The sequence below is a fragment of the Sinocyclocheilus grahami genome, unplaced genomic scaffold, assembly GCF_001515645.1.
Source record: "Sinocyclocheilus grahami isolate Dianchi unplaced genomic scaffold, SAMN03320097.WGS_v1.1 scaffold371.1, whole genome shotgun sequence".
Taxonomy (NCBI): domain Eukaryota; kingdom Metazoa; phylum Chordata; class Actinopteri; order Cypriniformes; family Cyprinidae; genus Sinocyclocheilus; species Sinocyclocheilus grahami.
Window position 1 is genome coordinate 382,970 of NW_015505550.1, and position 22,182 is coordinate 405,151.

The 22,182-nt window shown below is 37.1% G+C and overlaps 2 protein-coding genes across 2 annotated transcripts; one reads left to right on the forward strand and one right to left on the reverse strand.

Annotated features, from left to right (window-relative positions):
* Nucleotides 1-1,485: 1,485 nt before the first annotated feature.
* Nucleotides 1,486-11,019, reverse strand: mtpap (mitochondrial poly(A) polymerase). The gene is made up of 10 exons (XM_016230468.1): nucleotides 11,009-11,019; nucleotides 9,872-10,134; nucleotides 9,491-9,651; nucleotides 9,146-9,373; nucleotides 8,758-8,982; nucleotides 6,052-6,260; nucleotides 4,610-4,836; nucleotides 3,146-3,238; nucleotides 2,895-2,968; nucleotides 1,486-1,986 (listed from the first exon to the last, which is right to left on the reverse strand). The coding sequence occupies exons 1-10, from the start codon at nucleotides 11,017-11,019 to the stop codon at nucleotides 1,633-1,635; spliced, it is 1,845 nt and encodes a 614-aa protein (XP_016085954.1). The 3' UTR covers nucleotides 1,486-1,632.
* On the forward strand, nucleotides 10,760-19,216 carry LOC107549410 (mitogen-activated protein kinase kinase kinase 8-like). Its single transcript, XM_016230481.1, has 8 exons — nucleotides 10,760-11,104; nucleotides 12,055-12,388; nucleotides 12,609-12,779; nucleotides 14,433-14,694; nucleotides 15,701-15,807; nucleotides 16,447-16,599; nucleotides 18,290-18,536; nucleotides 18,619-19,216. Exons 1-8 carry the CDS (start codon nucleotides 11,073-11,075, stop codon nucleotides 18,741-18,743), a joined length of 1,431 nt encoding a protein of 476 aa, XP_016085967.1. The 5' UTR covers nucleotides 10,760-11,072; the 3' UTR covers nucleotides 18,744-19,216.
* The last annotated feature ends 2,966 nt before the right edge of the window (nucleotides 19,217-22,182 follow it).

Below are 22,182 nucleotides of genomic sequence, written 5' to 3' on the forward strand. Positions count from 1 at the left end.
AAGAGAGATGACTGAGCTGATAAACTATTGTGAACAGATTGATGCCATGCAGATATAAGCTCATAAAGTCCAAATGTCTTTCAGCTGTTCGGATAAATCCACAACTAAGCAGCTCTGGGTGGGATTTCACCTGTGTAAGTGCTTAAGGATTTTGAGTACTTATTACTCTATCACTCCATCCTTTGCCTGTCTTAAGGAGCCCATGACCTTCCTCAGGTTCTCATACAGCCACTGAAGTTCAAATTCAGTTCAGATGGTTTAAAGGTGACAAATTTGTAGTTCTCTGGCTCTCAGTGGAAGAGGTAAGGTTAAGATAAATGGTTTCCACTATACTCTTTGACCTCTAACCTCAAGTTGAGTGGTAAAAATGTCATGAACATTAAAACAACTAACTAGCACTCCCAGACTTTACACTCTTTCATCTTCTACCACTATAGTTTTCTTCCCTTGCTACTAATCACCCTCAAAACACTAATTTCCTCTCTATTTGCCAACACTCTACAACTTTTTTCCATCAGCTGACTGTTTCCTGCCCTCCTCACCAAAGTGCTGTAGTTCTCCACCTTTCCCATGTCTTGTTCCATCCATCTTCTCACACTTACCTTCCAGTTTATGAAAGCCATCCTTATATGAGATATAGTCTCAATGACGAGAAGTCGCAATTGTAAGATAAAAGGTAACGTCGCAAGATATCAAGTTTCATTGTGAGCCAAAATGAATTAGTCACAATTGTCAGATATAAAGTCAGAATTATGAGAAATAAAGTTGCAATCGTGTGAATTAGATTTTAGATCACGTTAGGCCAAGTCTCACTGTGAGATTTAGTCACAATTACAAGGAAATGATGCTCCAATCAGGAGAAATAAAGTTATTATTGTGAGATTTAAAGTTGCAATTGTGAGAAAGTCACATTTACGAGGAGATTAAGTCCCAATTATGAGAAATTAAGTCACAATTCTGATATAAATATTGAGAAATAAAACTCATTTGTTCACTCTGTGGCAGAAACGGGCTTCTGTAGTTTATGAAACATTCAGGTAAAATGAGAAATAAAGAAGCCCAAGAAGAAACAAACAGTAATGGTCTGAACATTACTTTGTTTTAATATCTTATAAAACATTTAGTTTACGGTGACTGTTTATTCTTTTTGCACTTCTCACAACACCATGATACTTTTACATAGAGTCATTAGGCCATTGTATTGAATCAATACTATTGATATGGCATCTCAGAGAAGATGGAGTTTGTGTGTGATCTAACAATCACAACTGTTCCATGCAAGCGGTTTAGTGTTCAGAGGTTCTGATCCACTTCTCTGGAAACCGTAATGATTGTTGTCATCAGATCAACCATTAAACTCCATTTTTCTAGGAGTCAAAGACCGCAGTGGACCTCTTCTTCCTATGTTATATCATGTTGGAATCTACAAAGTTTCTCTTTCATGTGAAATACTTGAGTAGAACGGAAACGGAGCTTAGTTTTTAAACATTTCTTAAAAGACTTACAGATTCTGACTGTAGAAATACATAAACTTCACATTTGTTCCACTCTTTGGGCATGTTGGCCATTTAAATTCGTTCTTCAGAAGACTTTTCCTGTGCTCTTCAGGGTGAGTGAAGTTTATTCACCATATCACCTACTAGAGTTTGCATTTCCTTTCTTTGCTACAGTTTCACCACCTTTAATCTTCAGAGAGTCTAACAGGTTCTTTATTCTTGAGCTAGCTGGTTCCAGTTTTCTCTTCCTGCGACTTTTCACCCCTGCTCCTGAGGTGACTGAAGGGAGGAGAAGTGCGGCGAACCCCCACGGTGAGTCCGGACATTGGTTAAGAATTTCCTTCTGCTGGAGAAGCCAAGCACTTTCACGACAAAGTGCCACGAAACGTTCTAGCTGTGTTGCATTAACATTCTTGCTAATGTTTAGAGTGGTTTCAAATGGATTCTGGATATACAAAGCTGTCGTTTCCGGTTTGGTCTGCTCCTTTCCCTGGTGAAAGAGATATAAAGCAGGATATTTAAGCCTTCAGACACTTAAAGGCACAGTATTAACACATCAATTGCATCAGAATTTTCACTCAGTTTGTTATACTGATCATTTAATGTACAAAAACAACAACAAAAAAAGTATCAAATTGGAAACACACAAAATAAAAGCATTTTCACCAGTGGTCTCAGACATATAGACCCCAATCACTGCAATCAAAAATATTTTTTTGCATTATAATTTTAACTGCATTATTAAAGAGACTTTAATAATATGAAGGGATTGGCCGTGAAATGTTCTTGAGTGATCTGTTCAGTCTTCAGATTTAAATCTCATTTAAATATTTGGTGGAATTTGAAGAAAGCAGTGGTGACATGAAAACCAAAGATTATCAGTGATCTCTGGAACCTTTTGCATGAGGTATGGGCTAAGATTCCAGTAGAGAGCTGCTGTAAGCAGAAACCTGTAATCACTTAGAGGTAACGCTTATTGGACATGATAAAGAATAAAAGATTCTCTACAAAATTTGAGGGTTAAATCATTTTGTACATTAATATGTTGCTCCAATTCGATTTTTTTTCTCTCCATTTTTCATCAACTTCATAAATCTCAGAATCACTCAAATGTGTATGAATAAACTTTCTAAAATACTTTATTGATGCTTTGGTTGAATTGTTTTCCTAAACCTTTGTTTACGGCAACAGAACGTCTTACATGTCAAGGGAGTTGAATAGATTTGATTGCAACTGCATATCTGTGTCCACTGCAGACAGACACTTTCTTTGAATTGAATATATATATATATATATACACTGCCCTCTGGTGGGCGTTTGTGGAGGGTCTGCTAAGACGTCAGCAGTGTCCTCTGGGAGATTGCGCATGGATGCTCATGTCGTCGGTGGATGACTCACCTTCCTGATATTAATCGATGTCTTGTTGAAAGGAAAATTGCCATAAAACTCAAAGAATTCCTGCAACAGTTTCTCTATGGATGAAAACATTAAAACAACAGAAAAATCAACAGCAGTGTCATTAACGCTCAATAGAAATTGAATGCATTACAAAAGCATCACAGAAATGAGCCATCAGAACACAGGTGAAAAAGTAAAACCTTTGATTAAGTTTGTGTAAATTATGAAAACAATCCATGTGCTCCACTCACCTAATGTGTCTGTGTTCTGCTGCAGTGTAATCTTGCTAAGGTCACTGACAATAGTGCAGTCATTACCCTCAATGACACACTTATCCGATGGTCCTGGAAAGTGCACACACACAAAGCATAAATATAATTTGAGCGGCCTCCATATAGTAATGGATTCTGTATCACTATTGTGGCATCACTGTCCTTGACCCTGGCAGGCCAAAAAAAGAAAACGATTATTGTGTTTAGACAGTCAGCTCAGAGGCGAGTCATATAGTGTGATGTATCCTGAGCCACTATACTTTACAGACTATGAGACAGCAGTGTCTAATGTGTTTTACATACAGGATATATATATATATATATATATATATATATATATATATATATATGATTGTAATTTAAAAATTTGAAACAGGAATTGTGTAGTCGTATTTTCTGAATACTAATCACTATTAGCTGAGCCACTGATGCACTCCCAAACATCTGACACACTTTACCCAACAGCTGCCATTTTGAGAAAATGCTTAATTTTTAACTCATAGCTATGAATTATGAGGCTATGGAAAATAATTTACAAGGTTTTATAAAAGGGCAATTTGACTTGTAAAATCAAATGTTAGTTCAAAGCAAATAATCCAAGCCATCTAGAATGTATGTATATGTAGGGCTCATTCTAAATGTATACTATTACTCTTTAAAGTTTGGGTTCTGTAAGATGTTTTAATGTGTTTGAAAGTAAGCTCTTATGCTTACCAAGGTTGCATTTATTTGATCAAAAACAGCAAAAACACTAATATTGTGAAATATTATGATTGAAAATCAATGGTTTCTATTTTAATATATTTTAGAATGTCATTTATTTACATGAAGGCAACGCTGAATTTTCAGCAGCCATTACTCCAGTCTTTAGTGTCACATGATCGTTCAGAAATCATTCTTATATAACAAGAAACATTTATTATTATCACTCTTGAAAATGGTTGTGCAGCTTAATTTCTTTCTTTTTTGTGGAAACCTTAATACATATTTTTCAGGATTAATAAAAACTTAGAAAGAACAGCATTTATTTGAAATAGGAATAATTTGTAACAATGTAAAAATATTTACTGTCACTCTTGATTAATTTATCAACTTAAATTGTACAGTCACATGAAAAAAGGTATACAGTTTTTTAGAGTAAGGGGCACCACAGCTTTCCCCACTGACCTTTAGAAAGGTACAAACAACACTGCAAAAAAATGGCTTTTTGATATTTTAATTGAGTTCTTTTTTTTCAATATTAATTTTCGCACTCTTTCTCTGAATCCGAGCATACTTGAGGCAAACTCATCTGTAACAGGACAGAACATAATAAGAGAACCTATTTCAGTCATATGTTTTAACCAAATGTGTAGTTACTGTCTTTTGCCTTTGTATGGCAGTATAGTACAATAGACAAGAAACTGCAGAGAAGCATGGCTGTAAAAGTACAACTGTGTATACCTGCCAGCTCCTTCAGTCGGTCCAGTGTGGGCAGTATGGGAGGATTCCTCTGCTGTAGAAAGAAAACTACCATGACCGTTAAAGAGAAGTTGGTGATCCATGCTCCTGGAATACTGCTTGTGATGCTATGAGCCCGAGCCCAGCACCGCACACTGAACACCAGATGCCGAACACGAGGGTCCAGCTGGCCGTAGAGAAACAACAGTTCTGAACTCTTCATCGCCACCCTGCACACATGAGAACGTTAAATGTGACCCTGGACCACAAAACCAGTCTTAAGTCGCTGGGTTATATTTGGAGCAATAACCAAAAATACATTGTATGGGTCAAAATTATAGATTTTTCTTTTATGCCAAAAATCATTAGGATATTAAGTAAAGATCATGTTCCATGAAGATATTTTGTAAATTTCCCACCGTAAATATTTCAAAACAAATTTTTGATTAGTAATATGCATTGCTAAGAACTTCATTTGGACAAATTTAAAGGCGATTTTCTCAGCATTTTGATTTTTTCTGCACTCTCAGATTTCAGATTTTCAAATAGTTGTATCTCGGTCAAATGTTGTCCTATCCTAACAAACCATACATCAATGGAAAGCTTATTTAATTAGCTTTCAAATTATAGAAAAATCTCAATTTCGAAAAATTTACACTTAAGACTGGTTTTGTGGTCCAGGGTCACAAATAAAACAAAACATGGGTTTAGGACTGGACTATCTGTTTGATTAAAATATTGAAGAATATTTGGAAAACCTGTTCTATCTGGTGCCACTAGGAGTGCACCGCACATTTTTTTATATTTAAACTATTAAGTCATATCAAAATAAGCAATTCAAATAAGTACACAAATATCTAAATAAGTGAGTAACTAAGAAACAATCACAGACTAGAAAACTCAAAAAATACAAACGAAATATTTTGCTATTATTCATGTATAAATGCATGTTATTAGCAAATGCAAATTATTATCCTGTCCCTCAGAAAAAAAACTAACAACTAACTTTTAATAATATTAAATAAATGCATTTCATGTTCCCCAGGCTTTTTACTCCTGTGTTCATACATCCTCCACCATATATCCATCAAGGGCAAATAAAGGACTGTGTTTCTCATTATGCACATTCAGTGCCCCTCTTTAACCCACAGCTTGCCCCATGAGGGGTCTCAGCACAACAAAAACTGCTGAGCAGATTTCTGTGCATTACTGGTGCGTCACATTCTAAAAAGGAAGCATGACAGTGACCTTTGTTTTGGGGAAGTATAAATGGGAGTGAGAAAATAAGCTGGCAGCCCTTAACGCCCACAAAACAACACTTAAAAAATCTTTGTATGGGACTTACAGAGATTAATTATTACTTTCCTTTTCAGCTTCTGAAGTCTTATTTCAAGACGCAGTTTGAGTATGGCTAATTATGTGACACGTTATTCAGCAGACATTACCTGTTATTGGCAGTGAGATCACACTGAAAGCCAGAGGGTTGGTGAGCAAAGCGGACAAGAGGACATCGAGCTTGGAGAATGTTCTGGACGCCCACACATCCAGGGCCGAACTGGTCTACACATTTCCCAATGACTGAGAGGATACTCTGGGTCACAGCCCGCTCTGATGCTCCTCTCTTCACCTGGTACTCCAGAGACAGTCCTGAGCCCTGTTTAAAACATTACTGCATACAGTAATCAATGAATTAAAAAAATATCACTGCTATTGTTCTAACCTTCATTAATTGTAGAAATTGAATGCATATTTTTAATTGTAGACATAATGGCTTAAAATTGACCAGAACATTGAAATTTTATTATTTAGTCATGCAATTTTAATATTTTTAATGACAATACAATGACAGCTATATAGTACTATAAAAGTTGTCTTTCAAATATAAAAAAAAAATCTAATCAGTAACTAGGCAAAAACAACAACAAATTAGATTTTCACTCTTCATACTGAAGGGGAACTTAAAAGGACAGTTCACCCAACAATGAAAATTCTGTGATCATTTACTCATTCTCATGTGATTCCAAAACTAAAACTATAACAATTCCTAAAACTATATGACTGACTTGACTCTGCAGAACAACAAAAAAAATAAGGTATTTTGATTAATGTCTAAGTGGTCTTTGTCTGATTTAGAAATCAAAGCTGTTAGGTTACAAACATTATTCAAAATTCAGGTTTGCAATGACACAAGGATAAGGAGGATCAGCAAAAGACAGAATTCTGGGTAAACTATCCCATTTAGATTTAATCTACTTAAAGGGGTCAAATGATGCCATTTAAATTTTTCCTTTCTCTTTGGAGTGTTACAAGCTCTTGGTGCATAAAGAAGATCTGTAAAGTTGCAAAGACTAAAGTCTCAAATCCAAAGAGATATTCTTTATAAAAGTTAAGCCACACCTACCTAAAACGGCTCGTTTTAACACACCCCCACATGCCTACGTCACTATCTGGGAAGATTTGCATAACACCACCCCAAATGTTCACGCAAAGAAAGAAGGCATAACTTTTATTCCCGCTGTAGTATTGTTGTTGCCGCCGCCATGTCGTGAAGGCACTGTGTGTTTCGTTGTGCCTCACTCTAGCCCCCGGCCTCTGCTCACTCAAGGCCGCCGTGTTTGACGCTGTGTTTCATTGTGAAAGCAAACTACTTTGTTTGGCCTTCCAAAAATGGACACAACTAGAAATCAGTGGTTAAGTTGTATTTACAACACTGTTCCAGAACACTTCAACCCAAATATTCAGATGTGTGCAGCACATTTTATGGAGGACTGTTTACTGATCCTGGTAGAGTAGACTACAATGCCGGCTGTTCTGACTCACAGATTGTAAGTACGTTTTTTATATTTAAAGAATTTGCCACTGATGATTCAAAATCATCAATATAAATGATATAAAAAGTCATTATAATCCATAATTATGTCCCCACTGGATGCAACGAATGCCTCGTTTATAATGGGTTGTCATGTTTTTGAATCATCGCTCCGGCCGGAACACAGCATCACAATATGGTAGGTGCGTAACATTTGCGTCACACACGAGGTATTCGGCCAATCACATGCACTGGATAGCTGGCCAATCACAGCACACCTCGCTTTTCAGACGGATGAGCTTTGTAAAAATCGACGCGTTTCAGAAAGGCGGGGCATAGAGGAGAAACAATAATGTATAGTATGTGGAAAATAATGTGTTTTTTTTTACCTTAAACCGCATAAACACATTTCATTACACCAAATACTAGGGATGTAACGATTAACTGCGAGCCGGTTAAAAAACGATTTAAATATGTAACGATTCAAATCGGTTGATTCATTTAGGTGTAGGAGTTTATATGAATGCATGTCTGAGGGGAACTTACTGTCTTTAGAAAAGTTTAGATGGTATTTTTTCTTTTCATCTTGCTTCTATTCATAAGTTCAGCGCTGCTTTGTTTACAGCAGAAACCAGGAAGCGCTTTAAGAGAGAGAGTGAATCTGCATCTCATTCAGCTTTGCTGTTTCATGCAGATATTCTTATTTATAGTTTCACAAAACTGAAGTCAAACCATTCTGTTTTTGCATCAAATTTCGAAACTATACAATCTAATGTAGTTTAAAAACTGCTCATGTTGCATGTATGCAGCATCTTTGTTTGGATCCAGATTAAAATGCAGTGGTTGCCTCTAATTTTAAAAGGAAAGAGCACAGACAAAGCCTTATTTTGTTTATATGAAGATATTTATTTTATTTGTGTTACTTATTTATTTGATTTGGGGCTTGTTTTAAAATTTCAATTTAGTTTTGTTATTTACATTTACATTATATTGAAATTTTGTCCAAAGCGATTTACAAATGAGGACAATAGAAGCAATCAAAACCAACAAAAGAGCAGTAATATGCAAGTGCTATATTATATTATTATAGTATTATCAATTTCACAAAGAAATGTGCAGCATTTTGTCCAAGCAAATATAAAAGGACACATTTAATTTATAATGTCTTAAATCTAATTTTGTTAAAAAAAATTATAATAATCGTGAATCGAATTGAACCGTGAAATCAAAATCGTGAATCGAATCGTGAGTTGAGTGAATCGTTACATCCCTACCAAATACACAAAATAATGTTCTTTTTAGCAACGTCATATGACCCCTTTAAGGAGTCCACAGCACTGACCTTTTTCTGGCTTGTTGCATAGATGCCGTCGAGATCCAGAATCATGTCAACATCACAGCCCAGTTTGCCAAAGCTGTTGACAGTGGAGCCAAAAGGCCTGATGATGCATTCTGGGAAATATGCTCCAGCTATGTCTTGAAGTAGAGAACAAACAAGAAAGCGCAGCCTGACGTTCTCTTCTGTGAGCTCTAAGGCCTCTGTCAGACACTGCAGTTGCTCATCTATCTGTGGAAGAAAAGTGAAGAGAAGATGCATATTTGAAGCTCCATCTAGCAAACATAAAAAAGGAGCCGCTGAACACATCTCCCATTCCAATTTTTATCCTTTTCCATTACACTAATCATATGTCTTGGTTTAAAAATGAACGTATCACACACGGAAGACTTACACTGTCCTTTTCCGAGAGCAGTTGGCTGATTTCATTGATGGATAGAGGGGACTGCACTTTGAACTTCGGCATGGGATGATTGCTCGACTGACTGCCTGGCCATTTTAATGACAGCAGGCGAGATTTGAAAGGCACTGCAGCTTCATGCTCAACAGCTGGTATATTAGTGCTCTCCTTCAACGAGGCAATGCTCTCTCTGCTGGAGAATTCAACCACTGCATATGCTCCCTACAGAAACAGAATCACATGATAAACAATCATTCAATCACTTTCGGATCTTTGTGATCAAGCATCACATGACTTCTAGATATCAAACTTCTAACTGTATAGTTCTACAACACTTACGTAGCTATTGTAGAAGAAATGCTTGTTGATTGTCCCATGTTTAGACAGGTCATCTAAAAACGTATTTTCGTTGATCTTAGACGGACAGCTGATCAAAACCGATCTTTCAGCTTGTTCTCTTCTCTCCTCTTGGATTGCTTGAAATGTTTTACTCTCCTTGGCTTGCGTGATTAAAACGAAAATGGGGCAAGTCGAAAGAGGCTTGAATTAGTTATTTCTATTACGATTATTATTTTACCATGAGAAGACAACTTGGTATTTACTTTTAACATAAAATGGCAGATGAAAACATGAACACGTTTTACAGCTGTCATTCCCAATACTTAATTGAGATCACTTGCTAAATGTCATGTCTACATATCTAAAGAAAAACAATGTTACCTGCTTTCGCTGTCTTGTTCTCTGTCTGGGCTTTGATTGCCGATGTAGTCGAGGTGAATCTTCCAAGCGTTTGAGTTTCCAAACCAAAACCAAATCTATCAAGCCCTCCGAACCCCCTTAAACGTAACCTAGACACGACAGAGGAGGCCGCCATTGTTGATTTGAGATGGGCGCGTGCGTACACATTGCCTCCACGGTGGCTGTGAACGGACCTGCAGTCCTGCGTTGCGAATTTGGAAAAGCCCGAAAATGTCAAGCTATGGCTGAATCCGGGGGATCCTCAAATTTGAAAATGCCTACTTGAAAATAGTGTTGGAGATTTTGACTAATTTAAAAAAGTAATACTTTGAATTTGTTCGCCAAAGGATTCGTTCACTGATTCATTTTAGTGACTTTTTCTGCAAGTTCCCATGTTATGATGTACAGGTGCATCTCAATAAATTAGAATGTCGTGGAAAAGTTAGATGCCGTCACGTCAGTCGAGTCACAGTTCATTAATTTCATTCACAAGTGAAAGTGAGCTATTTACACGCCTAAAACATTGAATTATGGAAACATAACGGCCAGCTTACTTCTTTAAAAAAAGCAAGACACACAGCAGTTCATTCCCGTGGCTCGTTCACCAAAAGACTCGTTCACTGATTCGTTTAGTGATAATTTCTGCAAGTGTAACGTTACTTGATGTCACTTTACATCATTCACGAACGAGTCACAGTAATGAACGAAAACGATTTACTTATCTAAAAGATTCATTTAAAACGATTCGTTCACGAACAAAACGGCACCTATAGTGCTGCGGACTTCACTAATTTGCATACACTTTTTGAGATTGACAAAGAGCAATGACGTTTTTAAGCTCATATCAAAGGGCACAGACGTGTGGGTCTTTCTTTACAGCGTTCATACTAGCTTATGCTTTTCTTTGCTACCGCTAGATTGTTACAATGTGCAACTTTTTCTCTTGCGTATCATGAAGATGAAAGCGAATGACACCCTTCTTCTTCCACCGAACATTCTGATAGGAGACTGTGGCCAAATTAAAGCAGATAGGTGACCTCTCAATGAGAAAATACCTCTCGTTGAAAAGAGAAAACGAAACCGCAGCTGACGTAGACGCCGAGCGGAGGCGCGGCTCACATTCCTCTCATCTGCGAGCGTCAGTCTGTAGAGCTTCAGTGGGAACTATGGACAATCAGTGAGCATGTGCCCTGCTGTTATCACTCTGACCGAGAGGTAAGCAAACGACTGGTATTTTATAGATATTATATCGTTTTGTTTATGTCGAGCAGTTAGTACTATTATCATAGTTTGAAATGCACACAGCAGGACAAGCAGGTTGGTCATTTGCAGTGACTGAAAACCTTGTCAGCTGCCTATTTCTAGTCAGTGTTTCTGAGCATCAGTATATTTTAATAATGATTATTGTTGTTATTGTTGTCGTCGTTGTTACACATGCTTTTATTCCACATTAAGTATGTATTAGGAGATGAGGTTGATGAGAATTTTTCAGCACTTTGTGTGTGTGTGTGTGTGCAGGTTCATGTGGTTTATGAGGACACAAATTTGTATAATGACATGGGTATAACATAAGTATTACAATATGAAGGTGGTTTATGAGGACACTTTCTGTGTCCCTGTAATTCAAAAAGCTTAAAAAAATACTAAATGGTGTTTTTTTTTTTTATCTAAAAACGCACAAAGTTTTCTGTGAGGGGTAGGTTTAAGTGTGGGGTTAGTGTATGGCAATAGAAAATACAGTTTGTACTGTATAAAAACCATTACGCCTATGGAGAGTCTCCGTAAATCACATATACCAACAGGTGTGTGTGTGTGTGTAAATTGGGTTTGTGGAGGTATGTCAAAACAGACAGTCAGTCTCACATTTCTTACAAATCTTATTTGTACTTGTGAGCTTGTGCTTAAGGACCTTCAAAAGATCTTCAAATTTCAATGTAGGCTAAATGTTTTAACTGCCATTTGTTTTGAAGAAGAAAGCCCATCTCGGGGTTTCCCACCCCCTGAAAACCACCCCTCACTTGCAAGGAAAATAGAGCAAGCAAGCAGATCAGGAAACACACCTGACCACACTTTAAACATACATATGGGTGCAAAACAGCATGGATGCATGCACTGAAGTACATTAGTTAGTGTCCTGTTTCTAATGATCAAACATTCTGTTGTAGGATTCAATCAAGGATGGAGTACAAGAATGAAAATGCTGGTATAGACCTGCTTCTTGCTCACATGAACATTGAAGACTTCATCCAAGAGGCAGAGAATTTCTTCTGTGTTTGCGAGGAGGTGGAACCAGTAGTTTCATTTGAGGAAAGTTTCTCGCAAGAAGATATGGATGAGATTGAGGAGACGCCACAGGATTTAATCTCACATGTGCAGAATCCCGGAAAGGTCCGTTATGGGACAGCATCTGACCTCCTGGACTTTGTAAATTTGATTTCAAACACACCGTCCTCCTCTCTCTTAGAGGTGGGTGAAGAAATGGGGGTTCTGCTAAACAAGGTAAGCTCTATTGGTGGTTATTTTGACAGATCCATAACATATACAGCTGCAATATACAGTATAATGTTAAAGCATTATGTGAATGAATTTTTTACACTGTGAGATTTTTGGCTCAATCAAAGCAACTCATATTTGTACATACAGCAAGTAAAGGAGGGTTTACTTGTTTTACAAGTTGTCATAGCCTTACTCTCATGAACGCCCTGCTTTGTTCCTGCAGACAGATATGGTCATTAAGGAGGGGCATTATCGCATTGACTTGGATGTCCTTCTGTTTCCGTGGAAACTAACCTACAAGCCTCCAGGCCCTGGACATGTTCCCAAAGGCTCATTTGGGAAGGTCCATCTAGCTCAGGACATCAAAACTCGGAAGCGAATGGCATGCAAACTAGTAAGTCCGGGAATCCGGAGAATGTTTGTTTAATGAATCTCAACCTTTTTTTTTTGGCAAAGGTAGTTGTTTTTATATTCCACTAGGAGGTTTTAATGGACATGACTTCCCTTCTGGGAATCTGTGTTCTTTTATGAGTAAAGCAAAATCATATTTTGTACTGTTTGTTCAAAACACTATGTTGAAAACAATTTAATAACTGCAGAAAGGAAAGATTTCAAGCATAAAGTCAGTCATTAAGTAAACATACACTCCTCACGTGAAAATAGAAGACAGAAGATACATGATACTGTATGATGTGTCCTTGTGATGATCTTATGCACCAGCATGTGAGGCCAACAAGGCTTTATGTACAATGGAAAAATAAGGGCTCTGAAAAGAGAAACACTTCTTGTAGAAACTGTAGCAGCAATAAGAGAATAGTTTGAAATGGGGAAGAGCACTTTTGGGAAATAACCCAATTTCCTTTAAATGTTTAGAGGGTCAGTGTGCAGCATGCAGTGTTTGAACAGAAACTGTGAATGGTTGTAACGCACACAGGAAGCTGACAGGAACACCCCCGTGGAAACATGCAGCCCACAGAGACAGTGTCTCAACTGTGTGGCAGAGTGCAGATGTCTAACGTTTCAAACTTGTGGTCAGCTTAACCGGTTGTTGCTGACTTGTACAGAAATATTCACCCTCTTATTGTGGCCTTTAACGTTTTGATCAAATAATTAGTAATTAGGGGTCAGGGTGGTTGATGTCCTGTATAATCAATTATTATAACTGTTGGTTGATGTAGCATTATGTGGCGACTTTTATGTGTCATTGAATCGTTAATTTAACCGATTAGTTCAAGAACACTTATTCTTTATGAGTGAGTCATTACATCATTCACTCAACCGATTCGTTCAAAAACAGTGATTTATTCAGGAACGCTGCTCTATGTGAGTCTTGGAGACACTTAACTGCAGACTCAATGACAAAGACATTCTTTTGTCACTAACACTGGCATATGCAATAAAATCTGATTAAAAATAATCTATAAAATGACTAAATCTATTAAATTATTTTGTAATGTAAATTAATTTATTTTACAAAATTTTTTTCTCAAAATCTGCTAAAAAATTTGCATTATCCATTGACGAAAATGTTGGTAGATTTCTGAAATACTGTTCATTGTTTAAGTGGGCATGAATATAATATGAATATATTTTAATATAATATATTAATATATTAAAATAATATAACACCCAAAACAGAGAAATATATAATCAACCTGGTGTATATATCAATCTGTAACTACTAGTAATTCAGTACTTAGGAAATTGGTGTGGTAGTGTGATTCTTGTAATTAATATTATGAATATAGATGGGGAAATATGTAGATCATAAATAGAAAGACTGCACATATATTACAGGGTTGCTTCCACCTTCTCTAAGCCATCTGTATTTTGTCTTTCTTGTCAAATTATTTGCATATGTGAATGCTTAAAGGGGTCATATGATGCGATTTAAGTTTTTCCTTTCTCTTTGGAGTGTTACAAGCTCTTATGTCATATGACCCATTTAAATAGCATCTTTTATACATATAAGTATAATGAGCAAGCTCATTTTTGGTGCACTTCCATACTGTCTGAAATGTATAAGTTAGGTGTACTTTCTCTCCAGATTCCTGTGGAACATTTCAAGCCTGCAGAGGTGGAAATCCAAGCCCGGTTCCGGCACGAAAACATAGCAGAGCTGTATGGGGCATTGCTGTGGGAGCAGACGGTGCATTTGTTCATGGAAGCGGGTGAAGGGGGCTCGGTTCTGGAGAAGCTGGATAGCTGTGGTCCAATGAGAGAGTTCGAGATCATTTGGGTCTCTCAGCAGGTTCTGCGAGGCCTGGAGTACTTGCACTCTCACAAGATTATACACCACGACATCAAACGTAAGTGCTTTGGATTGTATCATAAAGGTATTTTTTTCTGAAATATCACTGCAGTTTCCTGCCAAACAGGTTGTTTATGACCATTTTACCTCAGCTGCTCTGAATTGAATTTTCAAAACACATTTCAAAAGAAGGGTCAAAAGCAGTTCAGGACTTTTTTTCATTGCAAACCACACACACCAAACCACTGTTATTTTCCCCCTAAATGCAACAAAGATGCTCTGTAGGTAAATCAGATAATGATAATGTGGTCAAGGAAGGTATTTAGCTTATTTGACGGAACTTGAAATGAGGCCATCAAGAGGAAGCAGCAATGTTAAATGATTGACAGAGCATTGACCACAAGCTAGAGAAGCGTTTTTAGTTTATGCCCTTAAAAAGATGAGGAACACAACATAATTTAATATGGTGGGGTTGTGACCGACAGCATTCTGCTGCTGTTTAGTCATACGCAGGAGTCAGTCAGCGCTGCAGCTTATGACTTCTCAAGCGTCTGGAATTTCCAGTCAGGAGAGCGAGAGCAGGAAGAAGACAGACACGATTGCTCAAATGTATTACTTTCAAGGGTGTATTCAACATGCCACCGATCTAAATAATGCTTTTAGTAAGACTGAGAGAGTAACATGAAGAGACAGAGAGATTCAGTGAAATGAGTGACCAATCACAGTATTCTGCTTTGTGGTTTTGAGGACTGGCTTTCTGACATTTGGCTTGGAGAGGAAACATGTTATTTCAAGTAGTGTGAAATATGGAGGGAGAGCAAGAAAAGGGGGTTTTGAGACTTCCGATGATCTGTTTTTCAAATATTCAACCCTTACCATGAGTAATGACCTTACTCTGCTTCTGGAAAACAACACCTTGCTGCATTTGTCTCGCTGTGCAGCACAGACCAGAACTGAACAACCTATATTTTATATCTCAAATATTGCTACACATTTCTGAATGTTGTTTTTTTTAGCTTTGATGTGTTTTAGACATTATCTAAATTACATGTTTGTCCCTGCAGCCAGTAATATTGTGCTGATGTCTGCTAAAGCCGTGCTGGTGGATTTTGGGCTTACAGTACAGATGAAGGATGATGTATATCTTCCTCGTGACCTACGTGGCACTGAGGTGAGTATGTTTGAGGTCACTTTGCACATTTAAATTTTTCCATATTTGGTCTGCCACTGTGTTGTGACTAAAGGTTAGTTTAGTCTATTTTGAGATCCAATGAAGAAATTGACAGTTCCTGATTGTGCTGTTGGCAGAATTCCTTTGGAAAGTCATAAATATGTCTTATGATATGTACATTTTTAAAATAGTTAAATGGTGATTCTGAAAGGAGATCTGAAAAGCCAGAAGGCACACACATACACAGACACACTTTTCCCCCTCTTAGCTGACATTCTGTTCCCTAACAAACTCTGGGAAAGGCCCAAAAGGACACAAACACATGCACATTAGCTGACTTTTTGCCCCATTTGGAAAGTCCAGCATGCCTTGTTGACCAGCACTGAAGATTCCCCAAATAGAATAATAAAGTTGTTTACTGTAAGGAAGTACAGTGAGCAGCTCACCAGATGTTCACCAACCATTTGCCTATTACATCAGAACTTGTTTTTCATATTTATATTATTAAGAGTGACTGAACAGTAGAAAGCAGCTAGTCCAGTATTCGATGCACAAAATTGCATTGTCTTGAATAAAAACAAGAAAAGTTGCTGCATATGTTAATTCTGAGCTCACTGTCCCTGTTTTCCTTCTATACAGATGTATATGAGTCCAGAGCTAGTTTTATGTCGAGGACACAACACAAAGACTGACATCTACAGTCTGGGAACCACAATCATACACATGCTGAGTGGAAGTCCTCCATGGGTTAGGAGATATCCCAGAACAGCCTACCCCTCATACCTTTACATAGTGAGTGTGCTTTTTCGATTTTATCAAGATGCATTGAACTGTTTGCTCTTTTAATTGTATTTTGTATGTATGTATTTTACTGAAGCAGTATAGGGAGAGTCCCTGAACGTGGCAAAACCTCACCGTTTGAAACTGACTATATACATTAACCTCAGAGCAAAACCCAGAAATGCCATGCAGGTTGATGTCATAACTTAATGACATGAGGGCCTCTATTAGCACATCATGTCTCATGCTGATTCTGTATAATTTTAATAATAATAATAATTATAATAATAATTCGGTATAATTTAAATTTATTTATTTTTTAGCTTTTGCACTTTTAGTTTAATAGATTCTAGACCATTTTAATAATTATATAATATTATTTATATCCTTTTTTCTTTATTAGTTTTTTTTTCTCTTTTAGGCTTCCTTTTATCAGTTTAAACTACTGTAAAGTAAAGGATGCTAATTCTGTAAAAGTTCTCTAAACATTTTATATACAAAGTTTTTAATCTATCAGTTTTTCTTTTCTTTTTTTTAGCCACTATAAAGCAAAGGATCACAAGATAAAAAACTTGTGATGGCAAGTTCTTTTTTCCATTGCGAGCAATTTCCAAATATCTATTTTATTAAAGGGGTCATATAATGCGATTTCAATTTTTCCTTTCTCTTTGGAGTGTTACAAGCTCTTGGTGCATAAAGAAGATCTGTAAAGTTGCAAAGACTAAAGTCTCAAATCCAAAGAGATATTCTTTATCAAAGTTAAGAGTCAGCCACACCTACCTAAAACGTCTCATTCTAACACGCCCCCACATGTCTACGTCACTATGTGGGAAGATTTGCATAACGCCGCCCAAATGTTCACGCAAAGAAAGAAGGCGTAACTTTTATTCTCGCTGTAGTATTGTTGCCGCAGCTGCCGCCATGTCGTGAAGGCACTGTGTGCTTCATTGTGAAAGCGAAACTACTTTGTTTGGCCTTCCAAAAGAGGACGATATCGCTTCATCATGCCTGGAGCAGATCCGTGCTGGTCGCTGAGGAAATACTTCAACTTCGTGCTTTCACCGTGGACGAAGCGGAGTCCAGCCGGGGGTCATCACATGTAGTTGCCGCAGGCATCACAATATGGTAAGGGACGTTACATTTCCGTCACACGCTTGAGGAATTCGGCCAATCACAACGCACTGGATAGCTGGCCAATCAGAGCACACCTTGCTTTTCAGACCGATGAGCTTTGTAAAAATCTACGCGTTTCAGAAAGGCGGGGCATAGAGGAGAAACAATAATGTACAGTATGTGGAAAATAATGTGTTTTTTAACCTTAAACCGCATAAACATTTCATTACACCAAATACACAAAATAATGTTCTTTTTAGCAACATCATATGACCCCTTTAAAAAAAAAAGAAAAATCTAATATCAGCAGTTTAAACTTCCTCTGTGTTGCAGATTAGTTTTTGTGTTTCAGTTTAAGAGCTGCCCATGTAATGGAAGCAGACTGAAAGCTGGCTCTATAAAAAATTATTTTTGTCAAACATTTGTGTTCAACATTTGTACTGCAGTCCAACTGGTTTCAGTTCCCTTTTCACATACTACAGTTCCTTTTCATGTAAATGAATGTAATTTCATGTACTGTGTTTCTTTGCATGTGGCTGCTTGCGAATGCACCTGTGCCACCATTGATTTTCATAATCCCTGTTTGCAGATCCACAAACAGGCCCCTCCTCTGGAGGACATACCTGAAAGCTGTAGCCCCGCGATGCGGAGGCTCCTGGAGCATGCACTCGATAGGGTCCCTGTGCAGAGGAGCTCTGCCACAGAATTACTGAACGAGGAGGCCCTCCATCCTTCTCGGGAGGACCAGCCACGCTGTTGGAGTCTGGACTCTGCGCTGGAGGAAGGCACACATCCAATGCTGCGACAGCTCAGTCAGTTTTCAGACAGCACCCAAGGTATATCACACAACACACACACGTATACCATGACAAATTAATTAAATTGCATGCTTGAGATCCTTTACTCATCTATTTTCAGATTCTTCCTTGTACACTGAGGATTCTGGGCACTCTAAGAAGAAAGGTTCCCTCCATGTAGATCTGGGCGCCTTGGCTGGCTACTACAATCTGGTTAGAGGGCCACCATCTAGTGAATATGGCTAGTTAAGGTGGATTTTTGCTGAGCGCCATTGGATTACTTGTATAGTTTGCATTCATATATGTGCTGTCAGAATTGTGGAGCCAAACTCATCTACAAGATGATTCAGCATAAATGGTCCTAAATAAGGACAGTCTACACTGATTGGACAGTGATTGGACATGAAGAGAAGACAGACCTGCGGTTTTTATTGTTTGATGAACAGTTAGTGAGGTGTGTAGTTTTGTTAATGCAGTGACTTGTCTGTTTTGAGAACATGAATATATAATGACAACCTACTTTATTTGAAATGCATACTAGGGATGCACCAATGTTAAAATCTGACCAATACAGATAAGCAGATAATTATTTTTCTAATTTGACTGATGAAAATAAATAGCTGGATATATGTATACACTATTTTCTTCAAACAACAACGTTTAATTTATTTAGGCATCACAACATTATGATGTACAGTATGAAAAATGCATATTATATCCTTAATACAGACTATATACAGTGGGTACGGAAAGTATTCAGACCCCCTTAAATTTTTCACTCTTTGTTATATTGCAGCCATTTGCTAAAATCATTTAAGTTAATTTTTTTTCCTCATTAATGTACACACAGCACCCCATATTGACAGAAAAACACAGAATTGTTGACATTTTTGCAGATTTATTAAAAAAGAAAAACTGAAATATCACATGGTCCTAAGTATTCAGACCCTTTGCTCAGTATTTAGTAGAAGCACACTTTTGATCTAATACAGCCATGAGTCTTTTTGGGAAAGATGCAACAAGTTTTTCAGGGGATCCTCTGCCATTCCTCCTTGCAGATCCTCTCCAGTTCTGTCAGGTTGGATGGTAAACGTTGGTGGACAGCCATTTTTAGGTCTCTCCAGAGATGCTCAATTGGGTTTAAGTCAGGGCTCTGGCTGGGCCATTCAAGAACAGTCACAGAGTTGTTGTGAAGCCACTCCGTTATTTTAGCTGTGTGCTTAGGGTCATTGTCTTGGTGGAAGGTAAACCTTCGGCCCAGTCTGAGATCCTGAGCACTCTGGAGAAGGTTTTCATTAGGGATGCACCGATATGAAAATTTTGGCCGATACCGATAACCGATTATTCTTTATTTTTGAAAGCCGATAACCGATATGTTGGCCGATAAATCTATATCCAAATTGTTATATACTTTTTGAGAGCCTGATTACAAAAAAGGTCTCATCATTAAAAGCCACATCCCAAACACTTCAACATAAGCAGCCTAGTTTGAACGGTGTACGTTTTAAAAATATTTTTACTCTCCCATTACCAAATTTAGTCATAAAAAAGTCTTACAAATAAATAAAATAATGCATAAATAATGCAAACAAGTCACTGGACATCATTACACGTGTAAAGAATCAAAATGAATGCGCCATAGATCAATAAAACGGAATAGCCTCTGCACGGACAATAATTAAATGATTTTAATTACTAAACCATACTGGCACTGTGAGCTGTAAGGTCTTATATAGACAGGTGTGTGGCTTTCCTAATCAAGTCCAATCAGTATAATCAAACACAGCTGGACTCAAATGAAGGTGTAGAACCATCTCAAGGATGATCAGAAGAAATGGACAGCCCCTGAGTTAAATATATGAGTGTCACAGCAAAGGGTCTGAATACTTAGGACCATGTGATATTTCAGTTTTTCTTTTTTAATAAATCTGCAAAAATGTCAACAATTCTGTGTTTTTCTGTCAATATGGGGTGCTGTGTGTACATTAATGAGGAAAAAAAAATAACTTAAATGATTTTAGCAAATGGCTGCAATATAACAAAGAGTGAAAAATTTAAGGGGGTCTGAATACTTTCCGTACCCACTGTATATCACTGTAGTTGTGCTAGGTGCATTGATTATGTATTTCATATTTGATCACATAAGGGCAGGCCCTAATGAGAGTAAATCTGTGCTTTAAAATATGTTGAAATATTCGTGAAAATGATTATTATACTAGATTATATTTGCGTAATTTTATTTTTCTGATTTTTGACCATAGCAGTGCTATGTATGTTAAGAACGAATGTATCTCCAGTGAACTACAAAGGCAGGCCTGTGTAATCTGAAACTATATGCATTCTGACCTACATTTGTAGTTTATTTTTATTTTTAATCATAATGTGTGTGAGTCTATTGAATTTGAATATTTGACCACTGACATTAGTCTGTCTTTGCCTTTAGTAACTAATTTCTGGAAATAATTTCAGGTTAATGTTTGTTTGTTTTATGTATATTTGCAATCCCCATGTGAGTGCCTTGTCTTTAAATAGTTTGAGATCCCGTGATAATACAACCATTGAGAAAGGAGGACAAAAGAGCACACTACAGCAATTATTTTTCCCCCTTCAGGAAGTGTTTTCAGATGATATGGAAAATTATCTCAGGGTTTTATTCCCATGGAATGTGTTTTTGTTGAGTAGTTGCAATGCAAGACAATGAAATGTGCACTCAGACAAAAAAAATGAAATATGTAATAGATCCTCCAGATAAACCCAATGTTTTTAATTAATGACAGTGTTCATAAAAAGTGACTTCATAAACATGCTGTGACACCAAAGATGATCTGATCTTTTGTTGTCTGTACATCTGTATGAAAGAGCTCCAGTCTGCATATTCATGTCTAAAAAAGTAAATATTGCACATATTAGCTTATTTGTATTTGATAAAATCAGCATATTTGTAGCTTTTCATGTGTTGATACATTGGATAAATATGTAATGCCAGGATGCTGTCAATTTTGCTTGTATTTGATGAGTATTTTATCAAAACGTATAATCTAAGGTTGTAATTTCAGATGACAAAGGTAAAAAGACATTTGGCTGTTTCAAGCAATAAACTGTTCTTCAGAAGCTTCTTAGTCATTCTGGAAAGACCAGAGGGTCTGTGTGTGATAAATGATAGTATCACCTAAGACTGCTGTCCATTTTTACAATACTTGGGGGAAGTTATAAAATAAATAAATGTTCTAAAAAAGATGAATAATGTGTGATTCATCACTTGGAAAAGCATTACACGTGTGGCGGAAGTGCTGATCTAGGGCACGTTTATAAATCCAACAGTAGCAAGTGTAAAATAAAAATGAAAATGTTGATTGATGATAATGATAATAAGGCTTATGCCATTAAGTAAGTTCAAACTCTTTTAGGGGACTGAAAATTGTGTGTGCAGTAAAGGCCAGGAAATTATCTACTCAATGACTTTCAGTACAGAAACATAAAGGTGTTCTGGGGTTTCTGAGCAAAAAAGCTTTTGAAAATCATTAAAAAAAAATTGCAAGACGGTATGTTTAAATTATTTTATGAGGCAATGCACAACAATTTCCATGACACGCTGCAAATGATGCAATCGAATCAGAAATTATGGTTCAAAATGGGACTATTACCAGATTAAAAGAAATATATATATATATATATATATATATAT